Here is a 19,451-nt window from a genome sequence, read left to right on the forward strand (position 1 = left end):
AGAAAGGAAAAGCAGAGGCGAGAGAAATTAGGAGGCGGGAGAAATCGAGGGCTAGAAGGAAGAGGAGAGTCCGAGGATGGTGGAGAGCACTTTTTGGAAGTCACCACGCCGCGTCTCAGGCTGGCCCGGCTGAGCTGGGGGAGAGGGAGCGAGGGCGGCACAGGGCGGGCGAGAGGTTGGCAGGAGGCAGTAGGGCGCGGACCTGACCTCCCCAGAGCGCCCCGCTGCGGCCGCGCAGGTCCGGCCCCGCCGTCTGGCCTCCAGTCCCGGACCATTCGCTGGGCCGCCCCCGGGGGCGCTGAGCGCTCCGGCAGCGTCCAGGCCGGCCGGCCAGCGGGCGTGCGGGCCGTGCGCCCTGGGCGCGCGCGGCGGTGAGGCCTGGGGAGCCCTTGGCGCTGGGACGCGCGGGACGGCATGGCGATGCACGCCCTCACCGGCTTCTCGCTGGTCAGCCTGCTCAGCTTTGGCTACCTGTCCTGGGATTGGGCCAAGCCGAGCCTGGTGGCCGACGGGCCCGGCGAGGCCAGTGAGCAGCCCTCTGCCGCTCCACCTCAGCCTCCCCACATTATCTTCATCCTTACCGACGACCAGGGCTACCACGACGTGGGCTACCATGGCTCAGATATCGAGACCCCTACGCTGGACCGGCTGGCCGCCGAGGGTGTCAAGTTGGAGAATTATTATATCCAGCCCATCTGCACGCCTTCACGGAGCCAGCTTCTCACCGGCAGGTAGGCATGGCCCATGCTGCTGGGGCTGGCCCTCCAAGCCCTAAATAAACCCAGCCGTAGATTTCCTTTGCATTTACAGTCACCCCTCTGGGACCTGGAAAACCAGGACTCCCGAATTGGCTGTGTGATCATTAGTAAAGGCTTTGCTCTCTCTGGGCCTCAGGTTCCCTGCCTGCACACTGAAAGGTTGGGATCATCTTTTAGGTCTTCTCCCTCTGGTGTTCTGGGACACTCACACTCCACGCTATGTGACGGAGACTTCTGGTCATCTCTTTGTTAAAGGAACATGGCAGTTTCTGACACTTAGGTTTGAATGGTGCTTCTAGTTACACACCCTGGGGCCCTGAACAAATTACCGAATATCTCTAAACTTCAATTTTCTTGTCCATAAAATGGGGCGAAGAACACTTTTTACCTCGAGAAACAGTGGTAAGGATGGAGTGAATTTCATGTAACCTGTTTGGCTGTCAATAAATGGCAGCCTTGCCCTGGCCGGTTTGGCCTGCGGTCCAGAGACACCTGGGTTCGGTTCCCGCTAAGGGCACGTACCTCGGTTGCAGTTTGTTCCCGGCCCTGGTTGGTCGTGCGGGTGGCAGCCACTCGATGTGTTCCTTTCACATCGATGTTTCTCTCTCTCCTCCTCTCTCTCCCTCTCACTCTATCTGAGCAAAAAACGAAAAAGTGTACTCGGGTGAGGATAAAAAAAAATAATAATAATAAAAAAAAATAAATGGCAGCCTTTGTGTCACTAGAGAGATTAGGGTCCCTAAACTGTTTGACGACCACATTGGGAAGAAACCAAAGAATTGATAGGTGGAGGTGAAAGACACACAGGAAGCTGGAACCTAAGTAGCCTTAGGCTAGTTACTTCATTTCTCCAAGCATCTGTTTTCTCATCTGCGAAAGCCTCCCAAATTGGCTGGGAGTCCCAAGGAGACGTTCCGCTTTCCCGTAAGGAGTTGTCCAGAGGCATGGTGGCAGGGCTACAGGATTAAAAGAGCAGGAAACAGGAGGTGGGGGTGTGGAAAGCAAACTCTGGCCACTTAAGAGAAAATCCTTTGGCAAGGCTGAAGCTAATCCTCCTTGGATGGGGTCCAAAGCCTGCTTTCTCCCCAGTTCCACCGAAATCCACTAGTGTGATCTCGGGAACCAGAGTCGTAATCTCCCTGATTCCTGGATGGGAGAAACTGAGGCAAGGAGTCAGGCAGGGCCCAACTCCTTCATGCCGATACCCAACTTCCGGGTCTGTATGAAAGGGGGCTGAGAGACCAGGTACTTGGCAGGGGTCCTGGAGCTCAGAGTCAAATAGCTGCTTTTTCTTCTTTCAATCTGGCACTCAGCATTTAGATCTAGGAACAGAGAGAGAGACCTGGAGAAAGAGGAAGAGGGGCTACGGTTGCGGGTGGCAGCAGTGGTGAAGACCATACGGTGACTAATCTCAAAAAGAGGGAGGAGGAATCTGCATTCTCAGGAGTTGTGCACAAGTCAGCATTTCTGTCTCAAGAGGTGACTTTTGGTTTCAGCAGGGGAATGAGCAGCCAGCAGGGCAGCGTTCTAGCCCCCTGATCTGTGCAGTTAGCGCCTGCCCTCCGTCCGCCCACTGCAGTTGGCTCCATCTGACTGATGGTGACGACTCTCATTAGTGTTTGTTAATAAATCCAGTTGTGTTTGGTGAAGCTGGAGAGAGCCAGAGTTTCTCATGTTACTCACTTGCACACAGGCTTCAGGGACTCCGAGCCAGCCACCCACTTTACACAACAGTGCTCCACAGTGCCCAGCCCCTAGAAAGAGAGGCTTGGCCCTGACTCAAGGCTCTAGAGTACTGCTTGTATCCAATCTAATCATTCATTAGCTTGACTGAGGTCTGCTGGGTCCGCATCACCGAGAAGTTTTGAGCATGAGTTGTGCAGAGCTGGGTTCAAAGATCAGCTCCACTGCTTGCCAGCTGTCTGTCTGCACTTGGTCCGGGGCCGCATTTTTGGGAGCTTCAGTTTCATCATCTGTAGGATGAAGGTAATAATAGTCTTCCCTGTAGGTTTTTTTTGTTGTTTTTTTTTTAATGAGGATTAAGTGAAATAATGTATGTAGCATATAGTATTAAAAAATGGCAGTAGCCCTGGCAGGTGTGGCCCCATGAACTGAAAGGTTAAGGGTTTGATCCCCCATTGGGGTGTATACTGGAGGCAGCTGATTGATGCTTCTCCCTTTCTCTTTTCTAAATAAATAAGTACACAAATAAAAATAGCCCTGGCTGGTTTGGCTCAGCGGTTAGAGCATCCACCTGCGGTCTGGAGAGACCCGGGTTCGGTTCCCGCTAAGGGCATGTACCTCGGTTGCAGTTTGTCCCCGGCCCTGGTTGGTCGTGCGGGTGGCAGCCACTCGATGTGTCCCTTTCACGTCGATGTTTCCCTCTCTCTCTCTTCCTCTCTCTCCCTCCCACTCTATCTGTACAAAAAATGGAAAAGTGTCCTCGGATGAGGATTAAAAAATAAATAAATAAAAATAAATGGCAGTAGTAGCTAATGATAGTTACAGAAAAACCCACCCCAGTGCCTGGGTTAAAGGTCTCAGTTATTCAGGTCTTGACTTAAATTGGATACCCCGGAGTGGGGGAGGTGTGGGCTTCTAATACACTTGTGAAGTTCCAGGCTTCTTAGGTACTCTGGATTTTTAAAACTTGAGTAAAGAAAGGCAGGACCCCATAAGCAGATCACATAGGGGCCTTTACCACATCAGAGGGAATGGGATTTGAATGAATGAATGCAAAACGAGGAATGCAGGATTCTGCTAACCATTTGATTTTGCTTAAGGGTGTTAGCCTGTGTAACTGACCCAGATCCAGGGATCACATGAACACAGGGGCCACATGAACTTACAGACAGGTATAGAAGAACTAGTCTCATATAATTTGGGAACTGAAAGATTTTTATTTATTGATTTTTTTTATTGTTCAGAGAGAGAGAGAGAGAGAGAGAGAGAGAGAGAGAAACATTGATTTGTTGTTCCACCTATTTATGCATTCATTGGTTGATTCTTGTATGTGCCCTGACTGGAAATCAAACCCAAAATCTTGTCATATAGGGACGATGCTCTAACCAACTGAGCTACCCAGCCAGGGCTAGAAAGATTCTGAAAGACCTCCTATTTCAACCAACTCACTCCTACGCATGAGCAACCTGAGCTCAGGTGTCCCCCCAGATACACACACGGGGGAAGAGAAGTGGCAGCCTAGTTTGCCAGAAAAGAGTCTGTACTTGGCCTCTGTTCCAGTCCTGGCACTGCTCCTGACCACTGAATGATCCTGAGCAAGCCCCTTCCCTTCTCCTCCTCTAGCTCTTAGCTCCTTTTTAAGTAAGGTGGACAAGCTCGAAGATGGCTTGGGTCCCTTCTGGCTCTAAAATCCTCCGAGTATCATTCATTCATTCCGTAAGTAATTGAGTGTTCTTTAAACACCAGCTGAGTGCTAGGGTTACGACACTGAGTAAAGGAAAGCCCCGTTACGTATCACTGGGACCAAGAGCATGTACACTGAGTAGAACTTCATGGCCAAGTATGACGGTGATCATGGGTACTAAATGCTGGGGGAACTCAGAAGCAAAAGTAACTCATTTTTTTGGAAAGACTCGTGAAAGACTTTACCTTGGGGGTAACATCTGGGCTGGGCTTTGAAGAGTATGAGGAGTTTGCCTCAGAGAGCAGGACTTCTCTAGGCCCCACAACAAGATAGTGGCTTAGAACTCAGGGACTCTGAAGTCTCTAAAGACTGCCAGGGATACATATCCCATCTCTAGTTACTAATTGTATGAATCACTGGGCAAGTGATTTATTTTACTGAGCCTCAGTTTTCTTATTTGGGAAATGGGAATAATAATGATATGCACCCCCTAGGTTGTGGTTAGGATTTAGTGAGATCATTCATTTGGGGGCTTAGTGTAATACTGAGCACATAGTGAATACTTGTGTTAAGTATTTTGTTGTCATGATGAACCTGGGTTTGACTCTTAACTTTCCAGCTTCCTAGCTGTGTTATCTTGGGTGAATGGCTTCGTCATTCTGAGCTTCAGTCTCCTCATCTGTAAAATAATATCTGCTTCAATTGATTTTGACAATTCAAAGAGATAATGCATATGATGTGCTTAGCACATTTGATAATACCTATTTGTTACTATTACTATGTATGCTGGTGACGCTGGGACCAGAGCCCGCTTCAGGGTGAGTATCGGGGGTTGGGTGGCCAGGGCAGTGGTTTGTAGCTCACTTGTGCCTTCTGTGCCCTCCACTCTTCTCACCAGGTACCAGATCCACACAGGACTTCAGCACTCCATCATCCGCCCTCGGCAGCCCAACTGCCTACCTCTGGACCAGGTGACCCTGCCCCAGAAGCTGCAGGAGGCAGGTTACTCTACCCACATGGTGGGCAAGTGGCACCTGGGCTTCTACCGGAAGGAGTGCCTGCCCACCCGCCGGGGCTTTGACACCTTCCTGGGCTCGCTCACGGGCAATGTGGACTACTACACCTATGACAACTGTGATGGCCCTGGGGTGTGTGGCTTCGACCTGCACGAGGGTGAGAGTGTGGCCTGGGGGCTCAGTGGCCAGTACTCCACCATGCTCTATGCCCAGCGTGTCAGCCACATCCTAGCCAACCACAGCCCCCGGCAGCCCCTCTTCCTCTATGTGGCCTTCCAGGCAGTACACACGCCCCTGCAGTCCCCTCGTGAGTACTTGTACCGCTACCGCACCATGGGCAATGTGGCCCGGCGGAAGTATGCGGCCATGGTGACCTGCATGGACGAAGCTGTGCGTAATATCACCTGGGCCCTTAAGCGCTATGGTTTCTACAACAATAGTGTCATCATCTTCTCCAGTGACAATGGTGGCCAGACCTTCTCGGGGGGCAGCAACTGGCCGCTGCGAGGACGCAAGGGCACTTATTGGGAAGGTGGTGTGCGGGGGTTGGGCTTTGTCCATAGCCCCCTGCTCAAGCGAAAGCGACGGACCAGCCGGGCACTGGTGCACATCACAGACTGGTACCCGACCCTGGTGGGTCTGGCGGGTGGCACTGCCTCTGCGGCCGATGGGCTAGATGGCTATGACGTGTGGCCAGCCATCAGTGAGGGCCGGGCCTCGCCACGCACAGAGATCCTGCACAACATTGACCCGCTCTACAACCACGCGCGGCATGGCTCCCTCGAGGGTGGCTTCGGCATCTGGAACACTGCTGTGCAGGCTGCCATCCGTGTGGGCGAGTGGAAGCTTCTGACGGGGGACCCCGGCTATGGCGACTGGATCCCACCGCAGACGCTGGCTGCCTTCCCTGGCAGCTGGTGGAACCTGGAGCGGATGGCCAGTGCCCGCCAGGCTGTGTGGCTCTTCAACATCAGTGCTGACCCCTATGAACGTGAGGACCTCGCTGGCCAGCGGCCTGATGTGGTCCGCGCCCTGCTGGCCCGCCTGGTGGACTATAACCGCACAGCCATCCCGGTGCGCTACCCAGCAGAGAATCCTCGGGCCCATCCTGACTTTAATGGGGGTGCTTGGGGGCCCTGGGCCAGTGATGAGGAAGAAGAGGAGGAGGAGGAAGAAGCCAGGTCTCGAAGCTTCTCCCGGGGTCGCCGCAAGAAAAAATGCAAGATTTGCAAGCTGCGATCCTTTTTCCGTAAACTCAACACCAGACTGATGTCCCACCGGATCTGATGGTGTGTGTGTGTGTGTGTGTCCTTCTAAATGTATTCCCCCACTCAAGCCTGGTCCTGCTCGTCCCCAGGGAGGGTCCTGGGGTCACATCCCCATCTGCAGGGAAATGGAGGGTGTACAGCCCCTCAGTTGAAAGGTGGGGAGCTTGGCTTGGGGGTGGGAGTAGGATAAACTAGACTGGGGTGCCTGGGTCCCAGTCCTGCCTCCCCATTGCTCTGTGACCTCAGGTGACCTGCACAAGCTCTCTGGGCCTCGCTGTCCTCATCTGTGGAATGAGCTGTAATGATGTGGCTCTGTGGTGTGGACCTGGCTCCCGGTGCTATGGTGGAGTTCCTGGGACCTCACCACCGCCCAGCTCATTTAAGTTCTCATCCTTGAGCCCTGACCTCTGCGGGGCCACATGGAGGCAAGTCCAGGTCTGGAACCCAGCTGAGACATGGCAATCTGGCCACTCCAGAGAGATCCCCAAGTGCGCTGGGTAGAGGTGCAGGGGCCCAGAGAGGTGACCTTCCTGCTTTTTTACATGGCCTGGGGCCAAAGCTTTCCTCCTTTCCTCAGCACCCAGGGAATCGGCCCAGCTGTTAGCTGCTACAGGGCCGAGGGGGTGGACACAGCTATGAAAAGAGCCCCTAAACCAACAACCAGGACATCTGGGTTCTGTTTTGACCTCGGGCCAGTCCTTCACCTTTGGGCCTCAATTTCCCCACCTGAAATGGGGATCCTAGCCCTGGCTCCGCCTTCCTCCCAGGGCTGAAGAGGACTGGCCAGGCTAGTGGTGGTGGAGGAGCCCGTGAACTTGATTAAAATACAGTAACAGAAGCAAGGGCTGTGGTGCTGTCTGTGAGCACGTGTGGGTGTGTGCACGTGCGTCCTGGGGGCAGGTGTGAGCTCACCTCTGGCCAAATGAATGGGAGAGGAAGTGAGCTGCCTGGCCTGGAGGCAGAACATGCGGGTTCCGGTACTGTCCTGGCCCAGATCCACTGTGTAACCTTTGGCAAATCCCAGACCCTCTCTGGGCCTCAGTGCCCCCGTGTGTAGTGGGTGATCTAAGAGCCTTCCCACTGGGCCGTCCCAGGCTCCCCTGTGTGTGAGGGGGTTGGGGCTGGAGGACACGCTGGTGGTGGGAGGGGTGTGCGGGTTTCAGAGCCTTGCTGCATAGCGTGCCTCCATCCGCACACTGCGTTCTGCATGTCTCCCTTCAGGTTCCAGTCGGCACAGCGTGTGTAGGCGAAAGCCCTGCTGTGAATTTTGAAAATAGTTATTTTTGTCTCTGGCAAAGGAGGCCTGTTAGGACTCGTCAGCTTGTGGATGAGCAGGACGGGGGGTGGGGGGGTGCGGTCCCGGGGAGGGGGTTTGGGTATTAGTTAAGAGCTGTATCGACACTGCCCAGGAGTGAGGGTCTGTCCTGGGGCTGCAGGGAGCAGGTGACCATTCATGTCCTGGGCTCCTTCCTGCCAACCCTGCCCCTCCCACAACTGAACCCTTCCTCCAGGACGTTGATGCCAGGGCCATGGTGGGCAGGGACAGGCCTGGCTGAGGCCTCTGATGCCAGCCAGCCCCAGTGCTTCTGCCTGCTCAGGAGGGGGGCTTGGAAGAAGCACCCATGGGGATGGTGTCCCAGACCCAATGTTTCCCAGGGCGGGGTTTTCCACAGTTTGCCTATTACCCAGGATACTCCAGCTCTGCTGGGGGCTTGTCTCAGCTGTGTGGGCATGGCCCTTCCAGAGTGACACGGAGCCGGGGCTCCCCTGTGGCCCTAGGCCTGTACCAGTTGAGTAACAGGCTTGCCCATGCCTGCTGAGTTGGCCCTGCCTGAGGTGCCCCAGCCTTCAGCTCCAGCCCCGATTCTCTTCCTGGGCCCCTACCCTTTGGGGCCACAAGTGCAGAACTGTAAAATGTCCTTTCTGCTCTTTCCTACACACAAGGCCACCCCTTTGGCCAACTGGCCCCAAACAGGGAACCCGGTTGGGGTTGGGAGTTGGCTTCCGCTCCTGGTTTCCTGAGAAATCAGGACCCAGACTAGAGCTCACCTGACTGAGTCCTACCTAACTCAGAGCCCAGCAGCAGCCCCGAAGCCCCACTTAAGCTTTAGCCCGTGATCTGGTCCACAGCCCAGCAGTCCCCAAGTCTGTCTAACCAGGGCGCTGGCGCTGGCCCTGACCTGAGATTGGTGGACGGCTTCAAATGAGGAGCGGTCAGGACTTGGGACATTGTGACAAGAGGCTCAGCCTGCTTGCAATGACTTCTGCTCTGACCCGCAGTCAGCATGGCTCCTGCTGGCCTCACCCTGCCTCTCGTGGCCCCTGCATTCCCCTGAGCCAGGGCACCTGGTCTGGACTCTGTGTCAGGCCTCTGACTCATATCACCACCTGTGGTGGGGAGAGTTGGGTGGCAGATAGACCAGAGGCAGCTCTGGTCTCTTGGGTCACCGATCGGGGTGGGTGGAGACCAGGACTGCCGGACAAGCCTTTTCCCCCTTGGCTGGACCCGAAGGCAGCAGGTCTGCCAGCCTGATGGGTTTGAGCCAGGGGTGGCCCTAACTGAGCTGGGCCCTGAACAGCGATGACCAGCCTCCTAGAAGCCAGGAGAGAGCCCCAGACCTGGCTGGAGGGACTGTGAGCCCTACCCTGGGCCTTGGCACCATTTCCTCCTCTCTCGGTGCCTACTGGCTACTTTGGGGCCTAGGCAAGCAGCCCTCAGTGTCAGAAAGGGGGAAGGCAGAGCAGGGGAAGGGGAGGAGCACTGTTCCTCGAGTCGGGGGTTTCCGATTACGGTCCTGACTCTGCTTCTGACACGTGTGACTGCGCGGGAAGGCAGCTTCCTCTCTCTGCCTCGGTCTCCCAGCTCCAGTGGGCATGGCTCCCTCAGGGCCCTCCCAGCCCTCCTGGAGGCCAAGGCACACAGGACAGGGTGCCGAAGTCACATAAACCCCAGACGGGTCAGCCACGTCACATCTCTGCAAAACGGGCAATGACTGTACCTGTCTCATGGACATTCATTGTGAGGTATAAATAGTGTAAAATGTCAAGTGCTTCGCACAGGGCCTGACTCTGAAGTGGAAATAACTATTTTTCATGTTCTTGGAGTTGCGAAGGAACATCCTGTCCCCATATTTCTCAGGAGGAAACGCAGGCTGCCGTGAGGAAAAGATGGGCCACGAGCACACACCGCCAATGGGAGGACTTGAACTTGTGTCCTCTAACCGCGGGCTGGCTGTGCACACACCAGCCCAGCAGCTTTTGTCCTCTGTCCCTTGGCTCCCTGCTTCCCTCTCCCTTGCAGGAAATGCCTCCTATGTGGGACATCTCAGAGGACAGTGCCGCTCCCTGACCCCTGACTTCTCTCCCTGCTGAGTGCAAGCCTGGCATTACTCATTGCAACCAATTAACCAAATCACCCTCTGCCTAGACCCTCTGCCGGATCATTTCTCTCTTGGCCCACTTTCCACCGATTCTGCCCCTTATGCTCACTGCCCTTAGTGGGACAGGCCTCGTGGGTACCTTTGGATGGAACATTTTCTGTGGTACCTGCCTGAGCCCTGCAGGACCCCAGGGCACTTGGGCATGTGCATGTGAGTATGTGTGAGGGCTGTGGAAGGTGGGATTTGAATCAGTCATCACGATGCTACAGGGGCTCCGATCAGCCTCCACCCCACCTCTACCGCGGCCCAGATGCTTGGCCCGCGTCCCTAGTTGTCCGTCCCCATACACAAGGGGTGCAGCCTGTATTCATTTCCACATTTCCTAGCCTAGCATGTCAGAGCTATGCTCAGTGACCTGGAGGGCTCCCACCCTTGGCCACCAGCCCGTGGCATGCAGTCCTGCTCTTGGGGACCACACACATGCTGCAGATGAGGGCACACGTGCTAGCTCGCATGCCCACCATGGCCCTGGGGAGTGGAGAATCTGGCAGGAACAGTCTCCCCTGATGCAATCACCAGCTTATTCTATCAGCGCCACGGAGGCAGGGCCAGCTCCTCGCTGCCCGCCACCACTGGGCACAGCTGCTAGCCTCGTGGGCACAGTGAATTAATGGTGCCTCCTCAGCAGGGTGGCAGTTAAATGCTGGATGGGGGTGCCCATCCAAGCCAGTGCCCACCCCTGTGCTCAGTTCCCAAAGGTGTGTGTGTGTGTGTGTGTATGTGTATGTGTATGTGTGTAAGAGAGTTGCCGGGAGACCTTTGACTCTCCTCCCTCCCCCTCCTCTCCAGCCATCTCTCTGTCAGGACCCTGCAGCTTGGGTCCTGCCCATCCGCCAGAATCCCGTGCACAGGGTCTGGCCAGCACTGGGACAGAGAGGAGCGATGGAGACGGAAAGGAAGGGAGTCAGGTGGACACGAGAAAGGAGGTAGAAAGGAATGGGAAGGAATGGGGAGCACTGAGCAAGAAGGGCTCAAAGGGAGGAAGGAAGAAAACGGGGAAAGGTGAGGAAGGAAAAAGGAGAGCTGATGGGGATGGCAGTGGGGAAGAACGGACCGATATGGTGACAGTGGTGATGGGGTGGAGTGGGGCTGGGCTGGCCGCCTCCGTGGTCCCTGTCAGAGTCGGGGGGAAAGCTGGTCTTCTATGCGTCCATCCCTCGTGTCCTTTGAGTCACTGCTGGCTTTTCCTGTGATGATGCCGGGACCTCCCCCCATGTGCTCTGCTCTCTGCTGAGCGGCTCCGTTTCAATGGGGGAGGTGAGGAGGAGAAACCAGGGTGGTCAGGCCAGCGCCAAGCCAAGCCATCACCTCCTTTGTTCAGAACATTAGATTCTCATTAATATAGCCTCAGGCCTTGTGACCCCTTTCCCTCTAGCCTCGGTCCTTTGTTCTACAGGAATTGCTGCAAACCAGGCCTGGGCAAGATAATGTTCAAATCATGAACTCAGCTCCAGTGGGGACTCAGAGAAATGACACCCCCAAAGTGCTGGGACTTGAAGATGGTGGTGTGAGCTTCTGTGGTGCAGAGACAACAAGGTGAAGAAGGGTCTTAAGGTCCCTCAATAATAATAATAACGCCTATTTATTGAGTATTTCCAGAGTTGGCCTCTGTGTTCATCTGATTTAGTCTGTAGAACAGCTCTGGGGTAAGGAATATTTTTAACTCTACTTTGCAGATGAAGAAACTGAAGCACAGAGAAGTTAGAATACTCATCCAAAATCACACAGCCTGTAGGTCGTGAAGTTGCTGTGACCACTGCGCCCTCTCTTCTCTCCTGGAGTGCCCTCAATGGTCACTAAGGGCTGTCCCAGCATTTTCATGTGTGGCAGCCATGCCCTTCTGGGAATTGGCTAGAAGTTCTGGGGCAGGGGGAGCTGGTGCGGCCCTTCCCCCACCCCCACTTCCTTATCTAGCCTCTAGTGATACTCTGTGTCCTGCCTGCTGCCCACCGGCTGTGAGCCCAGAGCACAGGCTTCTCTTCTTTGCCTCTGAATTGCAACGTTGGCGGCAGAAGCAGGAAGCATATTATGCAGAGAAACAAAACTGAGTGGTTTTTCCTTTTTCTGAAGGTGGTAATGGTGCAATTAGTGGCTAAGCCATTACCCCTCCTCCCTTGCTTGCTTCCCTCCTTCCTCTCTTTTTTCCCTCCCATTTCTCTCCAGGGAAGAAGTGGCTGCATCAGAGAGCCAACCCCATCATTCCCACCCTTGACTTCCAGGAAAAGGAGTAGAATTGGGGGGAGGAGCTGTCCAATGTCTGCAGGGGCTCCTGGACTTAAGGACATGAGTCCAGGACCTGCTGGGTTTGGGGATTGCCAACAAGCAGACACTGTGTCCAGCAAACGAGGTGACCAGTAAGGCAATTTGGAGGTTCCAAGGGGGTGAGTTAGAAACCTAGAGGGTTAGGGTCCTGTTATCCGACCTGTGCTCATTGTGGAAAAATGCTGTCAGGAGACCTCCGCCTGGTGGGCTGAGAAATGTGCTTGAGTGGAGGGGGAGGGTGTCAAGGGTCTGAGATTCCAAGTTCAAGCTGGAATGATGCAGGTGGGCATGGTCCTGCTTTAGACCTTCCTTCTTCTTCTAGAAACTCAAAAGAGGCCCCCGCAGCCGCGAGCCCACCCATCTCCACAGCCCTCCTCTGCAGTGGCAGCTTTGTTCTGTTTTGTAGAAAAGGAGCTGAAGGCTCAGAGCGGGGCAATGACTTTCCCAGGGTCACACAGCCCACAAATGTCAGAGCTGACATTAAATTCAGATCCTTAAACTCCAGTCTTCTCCCTTCTCAACCCCCCAGGCCTTGGGGTGAGATTCTGGGGCCACAGAATATGGCTACTGCCCCGAAGAGTTGAAGTTGGCAGGGAGAGTGCTCACGAAATTTGGGAATGAGGGTTCCAGGGCAGTTCCAGAGCCGCGTCCCTCCAAGCCAGGCCGTGCTCCCGTCCCCATCGCCTCCTCCACCCTTTCACCTTGACTTGAAGCACAAAGCAGAAACTGGGACAAGGGCCCCAGGAGGCCAGACCTCACGGTCCCTCGGGGGCATGGGCTGGGGGAGAGGTTATGGAAGAAGCCTCAGGAGGGGACCACTGTTGTGGCTGTGCAAGGTGGAAATGAGCGGGTAGCCAGGGATGTTCCCCCCCCGAATTCTGGCGTCTCCTCTGCACTTCTTCCCCAAACTAGAGTGCCAGTGTGCTGGACAGAGTGACAAAGAGCAGAGAGAGCAACAGTAAAATAAGAAGGAGGCAGAAGCAAAAAAAAAAAAAAAAATACAGAAGGGAGCTGACAGTTACAGAGACTACAGTGAGAGAGAGAGATCCCAATGAATTAGCCATCATTTCCCTATAAACATTTAGAACCCGGCTGTTGCCAGGGCAACGGGGCAATACCTGTCTCTCCAGAGGAGCTGAAGTTGCCAGGGTAACTGCATCCTGTCTCTCCTAGGGACCATCCCAGAATGTGGCCCCCACAGTTAACATGGCAACTGCCTTTTTGCCCCACTTAATGCCATCTGAGGGCCCCACAGTTGGAGGTGGGGGAGGTGGGAAGAGAGCAGATCACTTGTGGACTAAGTTTGTTCTCCTCCCCCTCCTGCAGCCCCTCCCCCAGTCCACCACCTCTGGGGAGGGGGTGCTTTGTCTACCTGCCCCGGGCCCACACATGCCTGCAGTAGGTCGTGTTCCGCCAGGCCAGGGCGTCCTGGAGCAGGTTTTGCAGTGGAAGGCAGGCAGGTGTTGGGGAGGCAGTTACCGGGGCAACGGGAACAGGGCGTTTCCGAGGTGGTTGCCATGGGGAACTGGATGCTGACGAAGGCTCGCGAGGCTGTGAGCAGCCACAGTGCCCAGCTCAGAAGCCCGGGGCTCGTCAGTCAAGCTGGTTCTAGGTTCTCACTCGGCAGCACAGGCAGGCGAGTGGCCCCTGGTTCCCAGAGCAGAACAGCAGTGCCCCAGCCCTGGTCCTCCAACCCCGAGCCTCGCCTGCCTGCACGGCATCAGGATGGCCACCATCACCTGCACCCGCTTCACGGAAGAGTATCAGCTCTTCGAGGAACTGGGAAAGTGAGTTACACCTTAGAGAGTCTGGAGGGCACAGGGGGTCGGTGTCACGGGTGGGGGTGTGCACCTGTGCTGTTTCCTGTGCTCACACAGGGAGGAAGGCTGTCTGTGTTTGGGGGCATTTGCATGTGCAGTTTCCAGACTGGCATGGGTATATTTGTGGGTACAGAGATGTGCCAAGGCCATCTGGACAAGTGTGTGTATAGAGGTGAAGGGTTGATGGTGCATGCCAGTGCACACACATGCACGCGCGCACACACATGCACATGACCTGGGCACACACAGATTCTTAGAAACTCAGGGTTAAAAAGGGATTTTCCCGTCAGCTGAATCCAAAGCTGGAATTCCCTGTGAGTTTCTCTTGAGGTGGCCATCTGGCATCAATTTGGATACCTCTTATGACAGGGAGTTCATCACCTCCCAGGTAGTCCTTCCTGATTTTAGACACCTTCAGCGAATATGTGGAACGGCTAACTTCTCCCTGTAAGCACATCTCTTCCCCACTCCCCCTCCCAGCTCCTATGGGAGTGAGGGCATCTGTACGGCAGGGGTTAACAACTGAGTGACTGGCGAGGCTTTCTGGATGTTGGGAAGAGGGGAAGGGCAATCAGGCAAGTTGGGAGGGGGCCTTGCTGTTGCAGGGGCTGCTGTGTGATGGTGCACTAGCTCCGGTCCCTTGGCAAAGTTATCCAGCCCCAGAGCTCATTTACTGCCTCTGATGACTCGTGTGGAGAGAAGGGTGGGAGGATGGGGGAGAGGAGAGCCCCTAGGGGTAGCCCAGTCGGCTGTGGAGTGTCAGGGAAGCATTCCTGGATGCCCCCAGCAGGGTTTGTGGAAGATGCAGGGATGGATGCAGGGTAAGGGTGCAGTTTGGAGGTAGAGTTTGCCCTGTGGGCAAAGCAGCTCCAATGCCCCCCATGGGTCCTGCTGTAGCAGCAGGAGTGCAGGGGAGAGGGCCCCTGTAAGCCAGTATGTGCTGGTGTGAGGTCTGGAAGTGCACACACAAGTGTGCATTTTGATGTGTGTTGTATAAGGCTGACTCTGGGCTGCACTCTGTACACTGAAAGCATGTGCAAGTATTCATGGGTGTGTGCCAGGAGGAGGTGCTGGTGTGTGCTTCTTGTGTGAAGTCTGAGAATGCAAGTGTGTCCTACAAGTGTGGATGTGTGCAAGTGGCACAGGGGTGCTGTTGACTGGTTTGCACGAAAGTGAAGGTGTGAACGTGCATCACATGTATGGCCAGTCACAACTGTGTGCACATCAGCAGGCAAATGCATGTGAGGTCTGGGCATGTGCAAACACATGTCTGTGGAAGGATGCACATCTGGGACTTAGGCAGAGGGTGTCCCTAGGTGGTCTGGACATGCGTATCTGTGTGAAGACATGGGGCATGCACACAGGAAGGTTCATATGTGTGTGTTTGAGGCTGGACCCACAGGCTTGGGTGGAAGTGTGGGTGTTGTGAGCTCATGCTGGTGTCTGCATATGTGTGGGAGGTGGGCCTGTGGTGTGTACCAGTAGGCTGCCTGCACACACACACACTTGCACACCGGGCAATCCTGACACCTACAGGCACACACCAGCTCCTTCCTACAGACACACACCCCTGTGCAGACATGTGCTCACTCTTGTCTGCAGAGTTGCTGTCTTTCTGAGTGTGTTTTTGGGTTGGGGGGAGGCAGCAGGAACAAAATGTTTAGGGCTGTTCTGTAGGATGGAGGCTGTTTGCCAGACTTGCGCAGGGACCCCCCTCTCAGCTGGCTTCCAGTGCCCGCTGGAAACCAAGGATTCCCTGATTAGCTGGAGCTGCCTTTCAGGTGCAACCAAGGCTCGGCTCTGGGAGGGCTGCGTCACAGAGAGCAGTGCAATGGAGTTCAAATGTGACTCAGGTGCTCAGAATGACAATAAAAGTGATGTTTTGCCCCACGAAGAGATTGAGATCATGAAGATGGGTGCTGTGGGGGCGACTTGGCAGAGAGCCTTCTCAGCCCTGCTGCCTGCCAGGGTGCTTGGAGGGACCAGGGCCGTGGCAGCACCTCAGGGGCCAGGGAGCCCTGGTTTGTCCAAGGCAGAAAAACCGAGGGTGTCAGGCATGGCCAGGCCTTGTCTAATCAATTTCAGACCTCTTCCTTCCAGAATCATCAGTGCTCTTAACCTTTTTTAGGTCACATATTCCTCCAGGAATCTGATGAAAGGCTAAGTCTACTTTCCTCAGGAAAATGCGCAAACTGAAAATATGTTGCATGCAATGTCAGGAGCTTGCAGGACCCCAGGAAGGCTGCAGACGGGCCTCAGGCTAAGGCTGCTTGTACTGGAAAAAAGGGGATAGGGACCCTCGCCTCCGATGCCTGGGTTAGAAAGCCAGGGTGCCTCTGGGAGGGGGTCTTCTGCTCTGTGTGACACCTTCAATCCAGCAGCCAGGTGGGCAGGTAGGGGCAGTGCCCAGCACAGGGCAGAGGCTCTGGACCTCATCGCCTATAGCTCAGTGACGATGGGCAGGCTGTGGCCCTTCTCCCCATCTATAATCTGGAGAGAGAAGCTGGCCGTGAGGACGCGATGAGATGGTGCTCGTGAAGACGTAGCGACAAGCCTGGCACGCTGGACCTTTCAGAAAGGAGTGCTTCTGGGGACTGGAGCACCGGAGATGCCCGCAGGGCCCACCTTCCATTGGTGACTCAAGGTCCCTGCCAGGCAGGACACGGCAGTCACCACCCAGAAGCTGAGCCCCCGTTCCAGGAGCCCACTTCAGATCACTGGCAGGGTGACTGGCAGAGGCAACTGGATGGGCCCTACAAAGGGACATGGGAGCCTTTGGACCTCCTTCTGCAAGGCCCCGGGCTGCCCAGCTGGAGAGGAGGGCACGTGCCTCTCGAGGGCTTCCTGGTGTCCTGCCTGATGAGCCTGGCTGGTGACTGCAGGCATCCCTTCGAGGAGCCAGGGGTACACAGGGGCTGTGGACGAAACAGAAGCTGCCCCCTCCCTCCAGGTGGGCAGCCAGCGGGGCGTATGCGGGCTGGAGTCAGTGCCCTGGGCAGGGGCTTCTAAGGGCTTCTCGATGCTCCTGGAGGAAGGTCCCCCTGCAGCATAGGACTCAGATAAATTGGGAGTTAATTTCAGGCCCCTAGAGGGGTGAGGTGGGGCTTTCTTTTGGGACCCAGAGTCTAGCTCACTCCCCCCTCCCTTGACCCATCCTCCTTCCTCCCAGGGGATGAGAGAAATGAAAGCCCGGACCTTGGGAGCACAGAAGCTCATTGGGAGGCAGGCTGCAGGGAGCAGCTCAGGGTGGGTCAGCATGGGCCTGGGCAGTCGGGCCATAGCTCCCAGCAGACCCGACAGGCGTTCTCCGCTCTCCGAAGACGAGGATCAGGGAAGGGGTTAGTTTCCAGGAGGTGGAGGAGGAGGATGCCTCCTCCAGCCTCTGACCTGCTCTGGGCTTTGGATCCCACTGCCAGGAGAGGTGACGGAGGCCGAGAATGGCCTTGCAGCCTGTGCAGTCACCAGGCAGCGCAGAGAGAGCCTCTCAAGGAGATATTACTTGAGCGGAGAGGGAGGGAGGGAGATGGAGAGGGTGCAGCCCATTCTTTTCTCTCTAGAAACAGAGATCTGAAATTGACTCGAGGGTGTTGGGGCTGGGGGAGGGGTTCCAGGGGCCAGCAACATTGGCAGAGGGAGGGCAGAGGCTGGCTCTGGAGCTGCTGCCCCTCTTTAGCCCAGGCCTTTGTGTCGTGAACCGGACAGGGGCTGGGCTGATTAGGGGGCAACAACGGGGCCCAGAGGCAGCTCCCCGCACTTGGGTGTCCAGGTTCCTAGATGCTTAGGTTCCCCTCTGGGGACCTAAACTCTGATGTCTGCAAAATGCGTTTAGCCATCTGGCCCTTCCCTGGCAGAGCTGTTAGGAGGATTGGTGATGTAACACTGGAGAGAGGGGATCCTGGGCATGGGCACACCATCCAAAGACGGGCGTTGTACTTTTATTTTGCATCTAATAACCTATCATGTTCACAGCTCTTTGGGACCTGTGAGCCCCTGCTCCGTGCATGAGCTCGTCTGTGTGGGAGGCAGAGGGCTTACTTACCCATCTCACAGATGATCAGCCTGAGGCTTGAGTAGGTGGAATGACGGGCTCAGGGGGCTGGTGGCAGCGCTTAGACTTGCATGGAGATCTCTAGCACCTGCACATGCGGCAGGTGATGAGGCAGCCCCCTCCTGCTGTGTCTGGGGAACACTACTAGGAAGAGGGTTGGTGGCCTGGGGGATGAGGGAAATCTGGGCTGTTGTTTATTTTCCAAGCACGATTCTGCCTCTCATTTACTGCCCACCCTGGATGGATTCCTTGTCCTCGCTGTACCTCAACTTTACCACCTGTGAAACGGGATTGGAATAACTGTGTAAATGCTAAAACGCCCCATGAGAGTTGCTGCCCTCTTTAGGCTCCCTCTGTGGGAGGCACACATGGGATATTTCATACTCCCAGAACCTCAGAACTGGAGGACCGTGGACACGGTCTTATTCATAGCACAGATGGTAAAGTCAATACCCAGAGAGAAGTGGTTTGCCCACGGCCACAGCGAGGGGCAGTGGCAAAGCCAGGGCAGGGGGCCAGATGATGTGCAGGGGCCAGAGGCCAAGGATGGAAAGCTGGGGAGCAGGTCCTCAAGGACGGGGTGGCAGGGACAAGGGAGGGGACAGCCTTTCCTTCCTCCTGCTGCAAGCCATCAGGGCGGCAGGCACGCACATGTTCCGGTGCATGCAGCAGCCCTCCGCCCCCACGCAGCCACCCCCGCACAGGCTGAGACACACTGACACTCTGCCGAGCCGCCCGCCCCCTGCACAAGCACACAGTGACGCTGCTGCCAGCACCCCTGCCGTCTGGGGCCCCGGCTCTCTCAGTGGGGTGAAGGCAGAGCCTTGCATCCTCTTGCTAGTGCACACACACACACACACACACACACCTGTGCATATGGATGTGTGCAGGCACACACACACACACACACCTATGCATATGGATGTGTGCAGGCACACACACACACACACACCTGTGCATATGGATGTGTGCAGGCACACACACACACACACACACCTGTGCATATGGATGTGCACAGGCACACACACACTGGCTCCAACTGGGCATTAGCATAAGTCTACTTCCCCATGCAGAGAGAGCAAGATGATACTGGCCGGACTTCTGGGCTCTCTCTCTCTCTCTCTCTCTCTCTCTCTCTCCTCCTCTCCCCTGCCCTCTCTTTTTGTGGGTCCCTTTTCCACAGTTCACCCTCTCCTGCACGCATGTTGCCCGTATCACATTCCCTTCGGAGCTTCTCTGTGGCATGGCAGGATGTCACCTATCCAGGCCAGCCTGGTGCAGCCCCAGAGCACGTTGAGACCTGCTGAGGCACAGCCCAGGCACTCTGGGAGCTCGTGGGGCATGGCTACCCACTAAGACGGCAGGTGGGGCTACAAAACCAGTGGGACCTTCTGTGCTGGAGAAGGTTGAAGGCCTTGGTGTCATGGGGATCATGCAAAAGAAAGAACATCTATGACTCTTGCATCCATTCA

General features: G+C 55.6%; 2 protein-coding genes across 4 annotated transcripts in view; both read left to right on the forward strand.

The window, feature by feature from the left end:
- Positions 1-363: 363 nt before the first annotated feature.
- On the forward strand, positions 364-13,073 carry ARSI (arylsulfatase family member I). 2 transcript variants are annotated; one of them, XM_036241300.1, is made up of 3 exons: positions 415-731; positions 5,024-6,317; positions 13,065-13,073. In XM_036241300.1, exons 1-3 carry the CDS (start codon positions 415-417, stop codon positions 13,071-13,073), a joined length of 1,620 nt encoding a protein of 539 aa, XP_036097193.1. The 2 variants fall into 2 exon arrangements, with proteins under 2 accessions (XP_036097191.1, XP_036097193.1); XM_036241298.1 differs by lacking the exon at positions 13,065-13,073 and having other exon boundaries at positions 364-731; positions 5,024-7,173.
- Positions 13,074-13,621: 548 nt separating this feature from the next.
- The window catches only part of CAMK2A (calcium/calmodulin dependent protein kinase II alpha), a 62,840-nt gene continuing 57,010 nt past the window's right edge, over positions 13,622-19,451 (forward strand). Inside the window, exon 1 of one of the 2 annotated variants that reach the window (XM_036281801.1) lies at positions 13,622-13,898. In XM_036281801.1, coding sequence (XP_036137694.1) covers positions 13,837-13,898 — 62 coding nt within the window. In that variant the 5' untranslated portion in view covers positions 13,622-13,836. The remainder of the gene's footprint in view (positions 13,899-19,451) is intronic. The other variant, XM_036281802.1, reaches the window with a different exon arrangement.

This window comes from Molossus molossus, unplaced genomic scaffold (assembly GCF_014108415.1).
Source record: "Molossus molossus isolate mMolMol1 unplaced genomic scaffold, mMolMol1.p scaffold_m16_p_4, whole genome shotgun sequence".
Classification (NCBI taxonomy): domain Eukaryota; kingdom Metazoa; phylum Chordata; class Mammalia; order Chiroptera; family Molossidae; genus Molossus; species Molossus molossus.

What these genes read in the sequence shown, in the direction of transcription:
- ARSI (XM_036241298.1), top strand. Translation starts at nt 415, where the DNA reads ATGGCGATGCACGCCCTCACCGGCTTCTCGCTGGTCAGCCTGCTCAGC. An exon ending in AGCCAGCTTCTCACCGGCAG is followed by an intron (nt 732 to 5,023) that starts GTAGGCATGGCC and finishes TCTTCTCACCAG; the next exon opens with GTACCAGATCCACACAGGAC.